Source organism: Sceloporus occidentalis, unplaced genomic scaffold, assembly GCF_023333645.1.
Source record: "Sceloporus occidentalis isolate IW3139 unplaced genomic scaffold, rSceOcc1.0.p SCAF_6, whole genome shotgun sequence".
Classification (NCBI taxonomy): Eukaryota; Metazoa; Chordata; class Lepidosauria; order Squamata; family Phrynosomatidae; genus Sceloporus; species Sceloporus occidentalis.
In genome coordinates this window covers 39,431,314-39,446,558 of record NW_028316986.1, presented here as the reverse complement: position 1 = coordinate 39,446,558, position 15,245 = coordinate 39,431,314, and the positions used below count along the sequence as shown (strand labels likewise).

Sequence of the window (15,245 nt, the reverse complement as noted above, 5' to 3'; positions counted from 1 at the left end):
TACCCTCATGCTGTAAGCAAATGATAATCAATGCTACAGGAATCTCTGTCTTACAAAATATGCTCCACACCTGGGACAGCCATGCACAGGTTGCTTCATTTTCAATTCTGTCAGGTTATTACAGGTGCACTGTCTTTTGATGTTCTATGTAATCTTTGCACAGGGTTTACTTGGTATGATATATTTAGAGGAGATTTGCCATAGCCTTCCTCGGAGGCTGAGAGTATGAATTGTCCAAGGTCACCCTGTGGGTTTCCATGGCTGAGTGGATATTCAAACTGTTCTCTTTGAATCTTAATCCAACTCTCAAACCACTATACCACACTGGCTCTCATTTTTACATGGCACATCCTATTTCTTATATGTCTGTAACTACTGCACATCTGTTTATTTCCATGTCACCATTTGACAATTTACACAATTTATCCAAATCAAACTAGCCAGTGCATTACATGCTGTCATGCTACAAAGCAGAGTTGACCTCAGCAGTGATCAAAAATCTCACTTACACTTGTAACAGTAGTTGATTTTTTCCTTTCAGGGCCCACCAATGGACTTGCTGCCATCTCACCTTTGGACCCAACTGCAGTGCTACTCAGTTTACGTGGCACATCTTTGTCCCAGTCCTCTTTGTGTTCACTCTCCACACTATTTGCTTGAGCTCTTTTTGAGTATGAGACAGCAGGAGGAATTGATGGGCCAACTGTCAAGCAGAGGTAACATCAATGAGAGGATGCTCTCTGAATAACCTTCAGTGAGTCTGACAATTATCTGCACTTGTACTAAAAATAAAATCCAAGGAACTAATACAAATAAGATCCCAGTGTTACTCTGAAAAAATAAGATAGCATGCACAGACATTACCTGCAATCAATGAGTCATGAGCACCAGGATTGCATAATTTTACATAGCACTAGCTGAATATTTGTTCCCTACTAAATTTAGTATGTTGTTAGAATAAATGCAACACAGAGATATACCTCATCAATATTCAACTGGCTTCTGTGCATAAGGCCAGAAGGATATAACTGGCTGTCACCCCATTTGTGCATCCACACCTATAAGCAGTTCTCAGTTGCAATTAACTGTTTCCCAGTGAACATGCCAGAGATGCAAACTAAACTCATTGCAATCAACAGCAGTTCTGTAGAATACATTATGTATCACATATTTATCTGCTTTGATATCAGTGCGCCCGCATCACGCTCAAGTTGAATCCAGAGAAAACGGAGGTGCTTGCAATAGGTACCCCTGGTCCAGGATGGAGATTTATCAACCAGTCCTGGACGAGGTCACAATTCCCCTAAAGGACAAGGTTGGCAGTTTGGGACTGCTCCTGGACTCGTCTCTGCAGTTGTCATCTCATGTGGAGGTGGTGGCCAGGAGTGCTTGGTACCAACTTTGCTTGATACACCAACTGTGCCCCTAACCTGGCCCTGAGGGACCTTGAAGCAGTAGTACATGCACTGGTAACTTCTTGCTTAGATTTCTGTAATGTGCTCTACATGGGGCTACCTTTGTACCAAGTTCGGAAGCTTCAACTGATCCAAAATGCTGCAGCCAGATTGGTCACGGGAACATCTAGATCAGACCTTATCACTCCAATATTAAAATCTTTACATTGGTTGCCAATCAGCTTCCGGGTGCAATACAAAGTGTTGGTCATTACTTTTAAAGCCCTACATGGCTTGGGTCCAAGTTACTTAAGGGAACACCTCTCCCTACAATCCGCCCTGTACTCTTAAAATATCAGGGAAGAAACTATTGGAATACATGAGAACCAGATTAGTTACAACTTCCAATAAAGCTTTCACAGCCCCTGAACAATGGAACAACTTGCCGGAAGAGATCCATCTTATTACTACATTGGAAGCCTTTAAGAAGGCACTTAACGCGGATCTCTTCCGGTGGGTGTATCCATCTGATCTGCTATGATTGATCCTAAAGAACACCCCCACTTCTGATTTAAGAGCATGGGAACAGACAATTTGGATATTTTAATGACTGGCAACAGTATTACTGACCATTTCATTGTTTGTATTTTTAGATAACATTGTATTTGCATTTTGTATTGTTGAATTTTTTGCTGTAATCCCGCCTCGATCCGCAGGGAGAGGAGGGAAATATAAATAAAATTTATTATTATTATTATTATTATTATTATTATTATTTGCGGGTGCATTATACGTGGCTTTCAGCATATGCTGAAAACCACTCCGCAGAAATAGTAATGGCGTGCGCACCCATGGCATGTGCTGCCACAGGCACGTGCCTCATTAGTTTAAATGGGGCTCGAGCATACGTGGAATTTCCCTTATGTAGGGGGAGGGGGGACGGATCCCCTGCGTAAGGGATGGGACCACTGTACTTGTGAACAAAATAATTTCTAAAAGAATTGTGCAAAGTTCTTAAAGGGAAAGAACTTGATCAATTCTTTTAAAAGACGTAAAAATTTTAATTTTTCTAAAGAACTCCTGGCTTTTCCTTCTCTCTTTCACTTGCAGTGCATCTTTGCTTACAGATTACTTTTTAAATAAACAGATACATGAATACCATATATTTTCTTTCTGAATTTAAAAATGCATCAATTCCAAAAGTGTGTTTCAGAACCATAATGGAAAAATTAAGGACAGCAGCTCAAATGTATCCCTAGTCAGATGTTTTTGCTATGATGAACCACAAAAAATGCTCAAGTGTAATAGATTATTGACAGCATTATTAACTAGCACCCCTACTTCCAAAAGATGTAGGCGTGACCTTTCAATATTCTCTCATGAGGTTTTTGAGAGAACCCCCTTCATTGCACTAATCAAATATACCATCACAATCCCTCAACTTTCAACTGTTCATTCAAAATAAGACCATTTTCAACCTAGAAATTTGGATGCAAGCAGCCTTCTTTTGCTACAAAAAATACAATATTACAAAGTGCAAAAGATTTGGGGAACTACTTTATATTAATGTGCCAAAAGCTGTGGTTGCACAAAATGGGTCCAACTGTCCATGCTTTAGCCAATGGCCAGCATAAATTACTAAACTCTGTGTTAATTTTTTTTCTCAAATAAATCCCTATTTTTAAATCAATTTTCCTGTAAAAACCATTACACTGCAGATATGCTATTTCCAAGTTCAAGATTCAAACATTGACAGTAAATACAGAGCACAGTTATCATAAAGCTGATAGTTAAAATAGGTACAGACAAAAGAAATGCAAATGAAATCTTAACACATCTGTCAACTAACCTATACTATATTTACCACAGAAGGCTTACATGATAAAAGCATCATGATGTGATACGAGGAGGCACAGAACTAATGCACAGAGAGGAGGCACTGCCAAGCCCCAGAAACATGTAACACAGCTTAAAATTCTATTTGGCTACTTTACTTGGTTGAATGCCATCCCCACCATGTTCACTGAACCGACGCTGTTTCTGATTGGCTGATATACTCCGCTGGACTTTCAGATGAGCAGGAGATTGCATAGAACTGTTGTTGAGGTCACTGCTGGGTCGAGATCTTTGACTCAAGTTACTGCTGGATAGAGACTCGCTCCCCTCAAACTACATGGATAAATAACAATTTTTAGAAAGGAACATAAACACCTTCTTTTTTTGTCAAAACATTCACAATCAGTTTTTAAAGTTATTCAAATCCCAGTTTTTCAGACAACTTATTGATTTAGGATGGCTAATGTCACAAAAAGTTGTATGAAATTTCAAGGTAACATTTGCTACATCATCCATAATTTCAGTCTCAAATGCTGCTTGAAGTTGTATATTTCTTTCCCAAGTTAGTCCTTTTAAAAAAATCTGAAAAACAGTCTGAAGAGAAGTGGTAACAGAAGAGAAGAGCAGTGAATGGAGAGGGTTCCCTAAAACTTCCTGTGAGCTGTATCCCATCACTGTGGAACGGATACAAGAATAGTGCTTGGGAAGATTTTAAGTGGATAAATGCCAGGTATAAAGAGGTTCTCTCCAGCTGCTTTTCCATTTCTGATGGTACCCCCTGGGATGGACTGCCAGTTAAAGAAAAAGAACAGCACAAAGATTTAAAATACAATGAAGAGGAAAGAAGATGTAACCATGTTTCATCAAACTATATAATAATATGTCATAGAATATTAAATCATTTGTTTGTGCTTATGTTGGGTAATATCTTTTGTGTCAGCCCTGTTCCTGATATATATGGAATACACAAAGCTTGGGAAATGTATTTGTTTGTATTACGAATACCAGAATCCCACGGCCCAGTGTGGCTGGGGGTCTGGGAAGCCACATTCCTGAAGCATCCTTTTATACATGCTGGGGGGGGGGGGGGGGGGCAGAGGACAAAGACACAACACAAAGAGTTCAGATCAGCACTGCCCTCTCAGTCCTTGCCAGTTACCACAGCAGTTTAGCTAGACCTGTTTTAACTCTTGTAAACTCCCATGAGTCCCAAATTGGGAAAAAGGCAGCATATACTACTATTACTACTACTCCTACCACCCATGATAATAGTATTCAGAACAATTTCAAAACTAGTGGAAAAATAAAGAGACATAAAAATAACAAATAAAAATAAGGAATGATAGATTACCTCAGGTGGTTTTCTGCCTAGAAGCAGATAAGTAGCCATTACTTCATCATATTTTTGGTTTACTAAAGAGTCATGAATTTCTTCTCTTGCAAAAGCCATAGTGACCATAATATCTATAAAATTAACAATACATCTAAATTTAAGACAAAGGATATCAAAAGTATGTAAAGCTAAAACAATATGAACGTAAGCCATCTTCTGCCCCCCTCCTTAATTCATTGCATTTGCAAATGATATAACATTTCTTATGTCAGATTTAGTTACCCATTTGGCTTTTCTAGGAATACAGAAAAAGAGTACATACGGGAAAGAGTCCCATAAAACTATGTCTGACTGGTATATTTGGTAATGTTTTCCATTTTCCACTACTATCTAGTAGTTAGCATTTATATAATACTAGCAAGCCTTCAGAATAAACCCACACAGAATCTACGTAACATAGAGAAGGGAAAAACAAGGGGGAAAGATTCACAATCAGTTCCTTTCCACATGACATTTTGATCTTCACTATTAACTGAGAATTTGCCATGGATTTAATGTCTCCCCAGATTCCATTTCTCTCCTTTAGGCACAAAGCATTATCATTACATTGTTCTGTGCTCACAAATGATGGTTTACAATTTCCATCTTGAAATATTCTGTTTGAAGAATCTTTTTCAATTCTGGTTAGGAGAGAGTGTAATCCATTGTGCCACAGAGAGGAGAAGGAGCTGGGCAGCCATTTTGAGTGGTGACTGTTTGAATTTTTTTTAAACTCTAGGAAAATGTGCTAGTTGCAGAGGGGGTGGAGCTTCTCTGAGTCACAGCTGTGAGTCACTAGGGGGTGAAGCTAGCAGACTAGCTCTATTTAACTCCTTCCAGAATCTTTTTGATCCAAAGAAATCTACAGCAGAGGCAGCAGGTGAGACGCAAACCTTGAGTCAGAATCTTGTCTTTAAGTACAAGCTAGCAGCTGGGACATTCCTATAAAGTTATATTCCCAGTAGATTGAGCTCACTGCTAGAGACTGGTGAAAAGGCCAGGTCACCAGGGGCCTTAATGTTGGTGTTTACCAGAGCATTTTTTGAGGAGGAAGCCCATAGTCCTGTTTCAGTCAAAACTTCACAGTATAAACACTGAAGGAAATGCTGCAGTCACATGCAACACTTGTGGGATGTTTGTATTTTTGTCTACAGAAGTGGAGAACTTCACATGCACCAAGTGCAAGTTGGTAGCACTCTTGAAGGAGAAAGTACAGCAGGAGTCCAGAGTAGCTACACTTCAGCATATTAGGGAGTAAGAGGATTTCCTGGACACAACGGAACTAACGATCTTGGAGGAGTACCACACAGAGGAAGTTGCAGGAGTGGAGGTGGTCACATCACATACACAGGAGGAAGACAGATGGAAGAATGTCACACAGAGAAGTAGACCAAGAAGGGATTGTTCTGGGAGCTTGCAGCTAGAGAATCGATTCGAAGCTCTTTCCCTTTATCAAGGAGGACGAGGAAGAGCAGCATGGACAGACTTCAGGAACAGAGCAGGGGAGCCTAAGAGTTCCACCAGAGGGAACAGTCGCTGCTAAGCCTCGGAGGAGGCGTGTGGTCATAGTGGGGCACTCCTTGCTGAGGGGTACAGAAGTAGTGATTTGTAGGCCTGACAAGATGTCTTGAGAAGTGTGTTGTCTCCCTAGGGCAAAGATTCATGATGTGACAAACAGGCTGACAAGACTGGTCAAGCCTACTGACCAATACCCTTCCTTTTGGTCTATGTGGGAATGATACTGCAAGACACAGCCTTCAGAACATCAGAAAGGATTACCAGGCTCTTGGTAGGAAGCTAAAAGAAATGGATGCACAAGTTGTCATCTCGTCTCTTCTGCCAGTTGAAGGTCACGGTCCAGGAAGGGAGAGGAAAATAGCAGATGTAAACAACTGGCTCCGCAGATGGTGCTGCCGAGAACAATTTGGATTCTTCGATCATGGGCTGCGGTTCCATGAGGAGGGACTTCTTGCAACGGACCAGCTGCATCTCACGCCAGTTAGAAGAAATGTTTTTGCCAACAGTCTCAAGAATTTGATGAGGAGGACTTTAAACTGAGTTTCGTGGGGGAGGGAGACAATATTAAGGAAGGCAAAAGGGCTGGAGAAAATAGTCAAACTGACATAAAGGAAACAAGACAAATAGGGCAAGGACCCAACAGTGGGCAGTAAAAAAACTTGCACAGGCAGCAAGTAAAGGGGACCCACTAATGCACAGAGCATGGGAAATAAGCAAGATGAACTCGAATTCCTAGTACAACAAAGCAAATATGATATAACAGGCATCACTGAAACCTGGTGGGATGAGTCTCATAAGTGGAATGTAGAAATAGAGGGGTATAACCTTTTTAAGAGAAATAGGCCAAACAGGAAAGGAGGAGGAATATGTCAGAGATATTTACACCAGTGAAGAGATCCAGGACATCAATACTGGCAGCCAGGTGGAGAGCATCTGGATAAAAATTAAAGGGGAGGGAAACAACAGGGATGTTTCAAGCCTATGGAGCTTAAAGTTTGGTGACTCTCCGTTTTCATGGGGGAGGGATGTCCGGAACAGATCCCTGTGAAAACGTAGGTCCAACTATAATCAGATAAACTTCATTTTTCTACTACAGACCCCCCTAGTCAGATGGAGGAATTGGATGATGCCTTTCTAGAACAAATGACTACAAACTCAGAAAGCAGAGATGTAGTAGTGATGGGTGACTTCAACTATCCTGATATTTGCTGGAATTCAAACTCAGCCAAATCCTCAAGGTCTAGCAAATTCCTCACTTGCCTTGGAGACAGTTTCATTGTCCAAAAGGTGGAAGAGGCAACAAGGGGGTCAGCTATTTTAGATCTGATCCTAACCAACAAAGATGACTTGGTTAATGGGGTGCAAGTGGTGGGTTCATTAGGTGGAAGTGACCATGTTCTCCTGGAGTTTGTTACACAATGGAAAGGAGAAGCTGGTCATAGTCAGACATGCATTCTAGACTTTAGGAGAGCGGATTTCAGTAAACTTAGAGAAGTATTGAGGGTGATCCCATGGTCAAAAATACTAAAAGAGAAGGGAGTTCAGGACGGATGGGACTTTCTCAAAAGGGAGATACTGAAGGCACAATTTCAAATAGTTCCAGTGAGAAAGAAAAATGGGAGGTGTCTCAAGAAACCAGGATGGCTGACTAATGAACTTTCAACCGAGCTAAGTTTTAAACGGAACAGGTATAAGAAATGGAAAAAGGGGGAAATCACAAAAAAGGAATTCAAAGAAATAGCAGGCATGTGTAGGGGTAAAGTCAGAAAAGCTAAAGCGCAGAATGAACTCAGGCTTGCTAGAGAGGTTAAAAACAATAAAAAGGGCTTTTTTGGATATTTCCACAGCAAAAGAAAGGCGAAGGAAATAGCAGGGCCACCACGTGGAGAAGATGGCAAAATGCTAACAGGGGACAGAGAAAAGACAGAATTACTCAACACCTTCTTTGCCTCAGTGTTCTCAGAAAAGGAAAAGGGTGCTCAACCTGAGGATAATGGAGCAGAGGACAGAATAGGGGAATTTTGTACAGAATAAGTAAAGAGATAGTACAGGGATATCTTGTTAATCTAAATGAATGTAAGTCTCCAGGACCAGATGAACTACATTCAAGGGTATTAAAAGAACTGGCAAATGTAATATCGGAGCCATTGGCAATAAACTTTAAAACTCCTGGAGAACATGAGAAGTCCCAGCAGACTGAAGGAGGCAAACGTTGTCCCCATCTTCAAAAAGGGAAAAAAAGAGGATCACAACAATTATCGTCCAGTTAGTCTGACATCAATACCAGGAAAGATTCTAGAGCAGATCATTAAACGGAGAGTCTGTGAACATCTAGATGGCAATTCCGTAATCACAAAAAGTCAACAGGGGTTTCAGAGAAACAAGTCATACCAGACAAATCCGATCTCTTTCTTTGATAAAATTACAGTACCAGCTTGGTAGATGAAAGAAATGCTGTGGATATAGTATATCTTGATTTCAATAAGGCCTTTGACAAGGTTTCCCATGACAGTCTTGCAAACAAGCTTGTAAAATGTGGGCTAGACAAGGTAACTGTTACATGGATTAGTAATTGGTTGACTGGCCGAACCCAAAGGGTGCTCAACAATGGCTCCTTTTCATCCTGGAGAGAAGTGACCAGTGGGGTCCCATAAGGCTCTGTCCTGGCCCCAGTGCTATTCAACATCTTTATCAATGACTTGGATGACAGAATTGGGGGCATACTTATCAAATCTGCAGATGACACCAAATTAGGAATAGCTAACACTCCAGAGGACAGGATCAAAATTCAAAACGACCTGAATAGACTAGAAAGCTGGACCAAAGCTAACAAAATGATATTCAACACCAAGAAATGTAGGGTACTTCACTTAGGGCAGAAAAATGAGCCCTGTTTAAATATTTGAAGGGATGTCATATTGAGGAGGGAGCAAGCTTGTTTTCTGCTGCTCCAGAGAACAGGACACAGAGCAATGGATGAAAACTGCAGGAAAAGAGATTCCACCTCAACATTAGGAAGAACTTCCTGACAGTAAGGGCTGTTCGACAGTGGAACACACTACCTCAGAGAGAGGTGGAGTCTCCTTCATTGGAGGTCTTTAAGCAGAGGCTGGATGGCCATCTGTCGGGGATGCTTTGATTGAGATTTCCTGCATGGCAGGGGGTTGGACTGGATGGCCCTTGTGGTCTCTTCCAACTCTATGATTCTATGATTCAGTGCAATGGTGGAGGAGGGAGAATTTGTACTTGTTGGACATTCTCTAAACATTCAACCACTGAGTGTGGAATGAATATTGAGAAGATAGTGAAGTGAAAACAGAAGATCAAGTAAGATAAAGCTAGGACAAATCAGAAAGAATTTCCATGGGAATTGTTCAAAATTTATAATGCAGAACAAACTAATACACAGGAATGGATGGTTCTGTATAGTTAACAAAACAACCTGGCAAAATCCTCAAATTAATTGTGAGTCTATGGAATACAAAAACAACAAAAAAAGAATTAGGTGAGCAAGATTATTTGGACTAGCTGGAGATCTATGAATGTATGGGCTAACTATATAAAATCCTTACCTATTCTTTTGGTGTCATTAAAATCTGGTTCAGGCTCAGTGTATGGCTTTAATTCTTCTTCTTCATGACCAACATTCATCCATCGGTCCTTCATTATTTGCTGGAAAATATAACAAATTGAAAACATTAAGTTATGTGGGTGATTTTAGTTCAAACTCCTTAAATGGATGAAATTGCATGAAATAAATGTAAACATCTATACAGTAGCATGAAAAACATCACCCAACTAAATGTTTAATGTACTAATTAACTAATGTTTAATGGAATAATGTTTAATGTAACGGCTTGTGCTAATCTAACAGATCAAAAGCATGATAAATAGGTACCACCTCAGTGAGAAAGTAACATTGTTTTGTGCAGTCATGCTGGCCACGTGACCAGTGGAGTACTACTCGGACAATGCTGGCTCTATGGCAGTGGTTCTCAACCTTCCTAATGCCGCAACCCTTTAATATAGTTCCTCATGTTGTGGTGACCCCCAGCCATAAAATTATTTTCACTGCTATATGCAAATATGTTTTTTCCGATGGTCTTAGGTGACCCCTGTGAAAGGGTCGTTTGACCCCAAAGGGGTCCCGACCCACAGGTTGGGAACCACTGCTCTATGGCTTAATAACCAAGATGAGCACCGCCGACTACAGTCAGTTACGACTAGACATTCATGTCAAGGGGAAACCTTTACTTTAATGTCATACCTATCAACTGTGCAAATGATAGAATATTCAACCTCTATTTAAAGCCTGTGAAAGAGAATGCTAGGTGAATTCAGAGTGGAAAAGTTTCAGACACAAAGTTCCATGACTGAGAAGGTCCTGTGCCTTGTAATTTCCCACCTAACCTCAAGGGCAGAGGCACTGTGAGCAAGGCATATGAAGATGATCTCAAAAGCCAAACAGGTTTGCATGGGAACAGATGGTCCTTCAGTTATCCTGCAACCAACTGTTGTAGGGTCTTGTAGGCCTTGGCTTTTTAAAAACAGCCATAGCTGGATTATCAACTAACAATGGTTGGAGGTTTTGGATTTTAACAATTAAATCAGATCCTTCAGTCTTTGTTCACAGAGTAAATGTGGTTAATATTGGTCATATGCTATGTAGAGAAATAACTTGGGGAGAAGCTGCACCTCAGAGTAAAATTTTCCATGCAAAAGTTCAAGTTCAATTCTTGACAACTCTAGCTAGATCTGAGAAAGATTGCCTGTATTGCCAATCAACATACACTGTTCTGAGCTAGTTGGACCAACAGTCTCCTGAAGGTTCAGGCAGGCTACTGACAGCCCTTATAGGGGAAAGAACCCACACCTGTTGAGAGTAGAAAACCTCTGTTCTTTTTTGCCCAATTTCTCAGCCTTGCTGAACCCTCACCTCAAATGGAGACTGGGTATCCAGAAGATTAATGCAACATTTGCAAGACAGATCTGTCACCAACCCATATTTAAACCTATCCCAGTCTGAACCTGGAGATGTCCAGACCTTTAGGGATGTCCTTGGAGCTACTGTACTAGAGAATAAGGGAGCAATCAAGCTATCCACTCTTTCCTGGAGTTCTAAGCAAAAACCTCCTAACTCTTTTCAGGAATGTGTTCAAAAGGCAAAGTACGAGATTTAGAGCGGTAGCAAGCTCCAACAACACATAAGCATATACAGACACACATTCAGTCTGGAATTTGAGGAGGAAGTTATGCTGTATGTCCCACCTTGCCAAGAGGCAAGGTTTTGGCTTTCTCTGTAGCAGCAGCTTGTGGTAAAACTCTCCCAAGGGAATTTAGACAATAATAACAATTTATTCATGACAACCAAATACAGGTTATAGCCATCAAATTACATTAAACCCCCCTTTAAAATTTCCACAGTCAATTAGCTCTATAACATACAGAGCAATATGTTTACACTAAAATTACAAAAATATTTCATACAAAAACATCACAATTTTCCATACTCTATTCAAATTAATATAATCTATTTACTGCAGATTCCCATGCAGGCCTTTATCCTCAAAGTATAATCTAAGTTTAGCTGCTTTCACAGCAAATCTAGCAGTGTTGAACATAACAGACTTAGGCGGGTTATAGACCGCCCATTTGGGGCGGGCTGCACCCGCCCCTTCCCCTGGTGTATCGGGGCCTCAGCTGCTAGAACGGCAGCCGCTGAGGCCCCGATCTGCCGCTTTTCAGGCTGCGGCCACTTCCCCACAGCCTGAAAAGGAGTGTCCCTGGGGCTTCAAGCCCCAAGGACACCCCGCGGTCAGGAAACCATGTCCTATGAGGAATGACTTAGAGAGCTGGGGATGTTTAGCCTGGAGAAGAGAAGGTTACGAGATGATTTGATAGCCCTATTTAAATATTTGAAGGGATGTCATATTGAGGAGGGAGCGAGCTTGTTTTCTGCTGCTCCACATAACAGGACCCAGAACAATGGATGCAAGCTGCAGGAAAAGAGATTCCACCTTAACATTAGGAGGAACTTCCTGACATTAAGGGCTGTTCGACAGTGGAACACACTCCCTTGGAGTGTAGTGGAGTCTCCTTCCTTGGAGGTCTTTAAACAGAGGCTGGATGGCCATCTGTCGGGGATGCTTTGATGGAGGGTTCCTGCATGGCAGGGGGTTGGACTGGATGGCCCTTGTGGTCTCTTCCAACTCTACGATTCTATGATTCTATGGGTGTTTCAAGCTTGCTGTAACTGCTACACAAGTTAAACATTTTATTTAAATTGAGGCCACCAACTATCATGCTCAAAGGGATACTCATGTGTAAATGCCTTAGTTTAAAAATTCTGTGTATGTGTGTGCGCATGCGCCTTCAAGTTGCTTGTTGATGTATGGTGATCCTATGAATTTTATTGAGTTTTCTTAGGGATTGACTAATCTGAGGTTGTTTTGCCATACAGCACCTGGTATTCATTTGCGGTCTCCAATCCAAGTACTAATCACAGCTAACCCTGCTTCGTTTCCTTAGTGTACAGTGGACCCTTGTTATACGCTGGGGTTTGGTTCCAAGATCCCCCATGTATAACAAAATCCGTGTATGCTCAAGTCCCATTAAATATAATGACATAGCAAAATGGTGTCCTTTATAAAAAATGGAAAATCAAGGTAAGTTTATACTTTTTTGGAACATTTTCAAACCGTGTATGCTTGAATCCATGTATAAAAAATCCATGTATAAGAAGGGCCGACTGTATTTTAAGCTTCTGGTGCTTTTGGGTTATTTTGGCCCTATATGTAAGAGGTGGGGTTGTTTTTTAGAAAAAAGTAAAATTATTACTTACAACCTTTGATTTCTGAAGACAGTTCACTTTTTTATAAAATAAATTTATGTTACACTTCATGTAACTACCTAACACAAAATATTTTTAGCATTAGAATGATAACCTCCTATTAAAGGTTTGAATCCCATTTTGGGAGAAAGGTAAGATATAAACTGCATAAAATAAATAAATTTAGTAGTAAATTTAGTAAATAGGTGGTTGAATCTGTGGATGCCAAATCTGTGAATACGGAGGGCTAACTGTACATGCTTTACATCAATACTGTGTCAATGTACTTGAATCCCAATTACACACTCAATAGAAAGAAATAAAGGAGTAGATTATTCCTTATATCTTTAAGATATTTTATAATGTTTACTAAAGAATATATTAAACAAACATGACTGAACAACTTACTTCTAAACTCCCTCTCTTGATTGGATTCAACACAAGTAGTTTTTTTAGTAGATTTTCACAGTCTGTGGACATATAGAATGGTATCCGATATTTCCCTCGCAATACCCGCTCTCTCAGTTCCTTTAGAAAAACCAAATAAAGAAAAATTCTATTACATGGACAGAAAAGTTGAAGACTAGACTTTGATATTTCAAATTTCTACTGTACCTTTAAATTTTGACCATCAAATGGCAATGATCCACTGACTAGAGTGTAAAGAATAACTCCAAGACTCCAGACATCCACTTCTGGGCCATCATATTTCTTTCCTTGAAACAATTCAGGAGCAGCATATGGAGGGCTTCCACAAAAAGTGTCCAGCTTGTTGCCAATAGTAAATTCATTGCTAAAACCAAAATCTGCAATTTTAATGTTCATGTCTCCATCAAGAAGAAGGTTTTCTGCCTACATGAGGGTGAGGGAAAACATTGAAGATAAATATTATTTAAAAGGGTACCAGATCTTGTCAGAAGAACTATTCATTCTACATACTCTGTTGACACTTACTGTAGAACACAAAATGTGGAATGCATAACATACGAAGGCTGTCAGTTATCTAAACTTGAGATCTCAAATGCATCCATTTGTACAATTTGGGCCATGCACTGCCTGAATGTAACTGATGTGATTGTGCTACTGTAGCAAAAGCAACCATCTGATTTCCCTTTACAACAAGGCCTGCTATGAGAGCAAATTTTGCTTTTGAGCTAAAATGTGTTTCTGGAAATACAACTAGCTTGAAAACAAGTTGCACAATTCCTATGTACACAATTTCAAAGAGAAAGAGCAGGGAGAAATGTGCCACAGCTATGGCAGTAAATTGGGGGGGGGGGGGAGGGGGGGAGAAGTGGTACAAGGCTCCTCAAAAAAGTGCAAAAGATGCTGTATGCAGCCTGCATGTTACTCGTCCCTGTTTTACCTGAAGAAAGAGTTGCCTTTTTAATATATTATTTGAATTTTGCAGGATCTTAAACTGAGAATATGATTAAAATTTTCGATCCTGCTGAGATCTGTGTAGAGGTATTAGACTTTAAAAGCTTCACTAAGATTTATTTTTCTTTTTGGAAAATGCCACTCTGTAACATTAGATTTAAATATAAAAGTCTAGATAAAAGTCTCCAGGGAAGTAGACTCCACTACACTCCGAGGGAGTGTGTTCCACTGTCGAACAGCCCTCACTGTCAGAGATTCCACCTCAACATTAGGAGGAACTTCCTGACAGTAAGGGCTGTTCGACAGTGGAACACACTCCCTCGGAGTGTAGTGGAGTCTCCTTCCCTGGAGGTCTTTAAACAGAGGCTTGATGGCCATCTGTAGTGGATGCTTTGATTGAGATTTCCTGCATGGCAGGGAGTTGGACTGGATGGCCCTTGTGGTCTCTTCCAACTCTATGATTCTATGATATAGAAAGAAAAGGAATAGATGTGTTCTATTTAGGAACTGAAACCATTCTGCAAGATACCCTCCTACTTACAGGAGAAGAGACAGCATTATGTCTGCACTGGGACATAAATAAGTTTCCTAGGACTAGAAATTGGCAAGATTGGCCACTATTTCTTTGAGTGGGGAAAGATCAACTCTCCTATGGAGAAAAGTAGTACGATTGGAGGCTGTTAAGAGGCAAGTAAGGAGAGACATTATAGATGTATAGAATCATAGAATCATAGAGTTGGAAGAGACCACAAGGGCCATCCAGTCCAACCCCCTGCCATGCAGGAAATCCAAATCAAAGCATCCCCAACAGATGGCCATCTAGCCTCTGCTTAAAGACCTCCAAGGAAGGAGACTCCACTACACTCCGGGGGAGTTTGTTCCACTGTAGAACAGCCCTTACCGTCAGGAAGTTCTT

General features: G+C 40.6%; 1 protein-coding gene across 9 annotated transcripts in view; it reads right to left on the bottom strand.

Annotated features, from left to right (window-relative positions):
- LOC149310634 (serine/threonine-protein kinase MARK1) overlaps positions 1–15,245 on the bottom strand; it is a 100,019-nt gene that overhangs the window by 19,877 nt on the left and 64,897 nt on the right. For 6 of the 9 annotated variants that reach the window (XM_089529350.1, XM_089529349.1, XM_089529355.1 and 3 more), the window contains 6 exons: positions 13,565–13,801; positions 13,358–13,477; positions 9,693–9,792; positions 4,582–4,694; positions 3,389–3,563; positions 510–703 (listed from right to left, as the gene is read on the bottom strand). In XM_089529350.1, coding sequence (XP_089385476.1) covers positions 510–703; positions 3,389–3,563; positions 4,582–4,694; positions 9,693–9,792; positions 13,358–13,477; positions 13,565–13,801 — 939 coding nt within the window. The remainder of the gene's footprint in view (positions 1–509; positions 704–3,388; positions 3,564–4,581; positions 4,695–9,692; positions 9,793–13,357; positions 13,478–13,564; positions 13,802–15,245) is intronic. The other 3 variants (XM_089529356.1, XM_089529353.1, XM_089529351.1) reach the window with 1 other exon arrangement.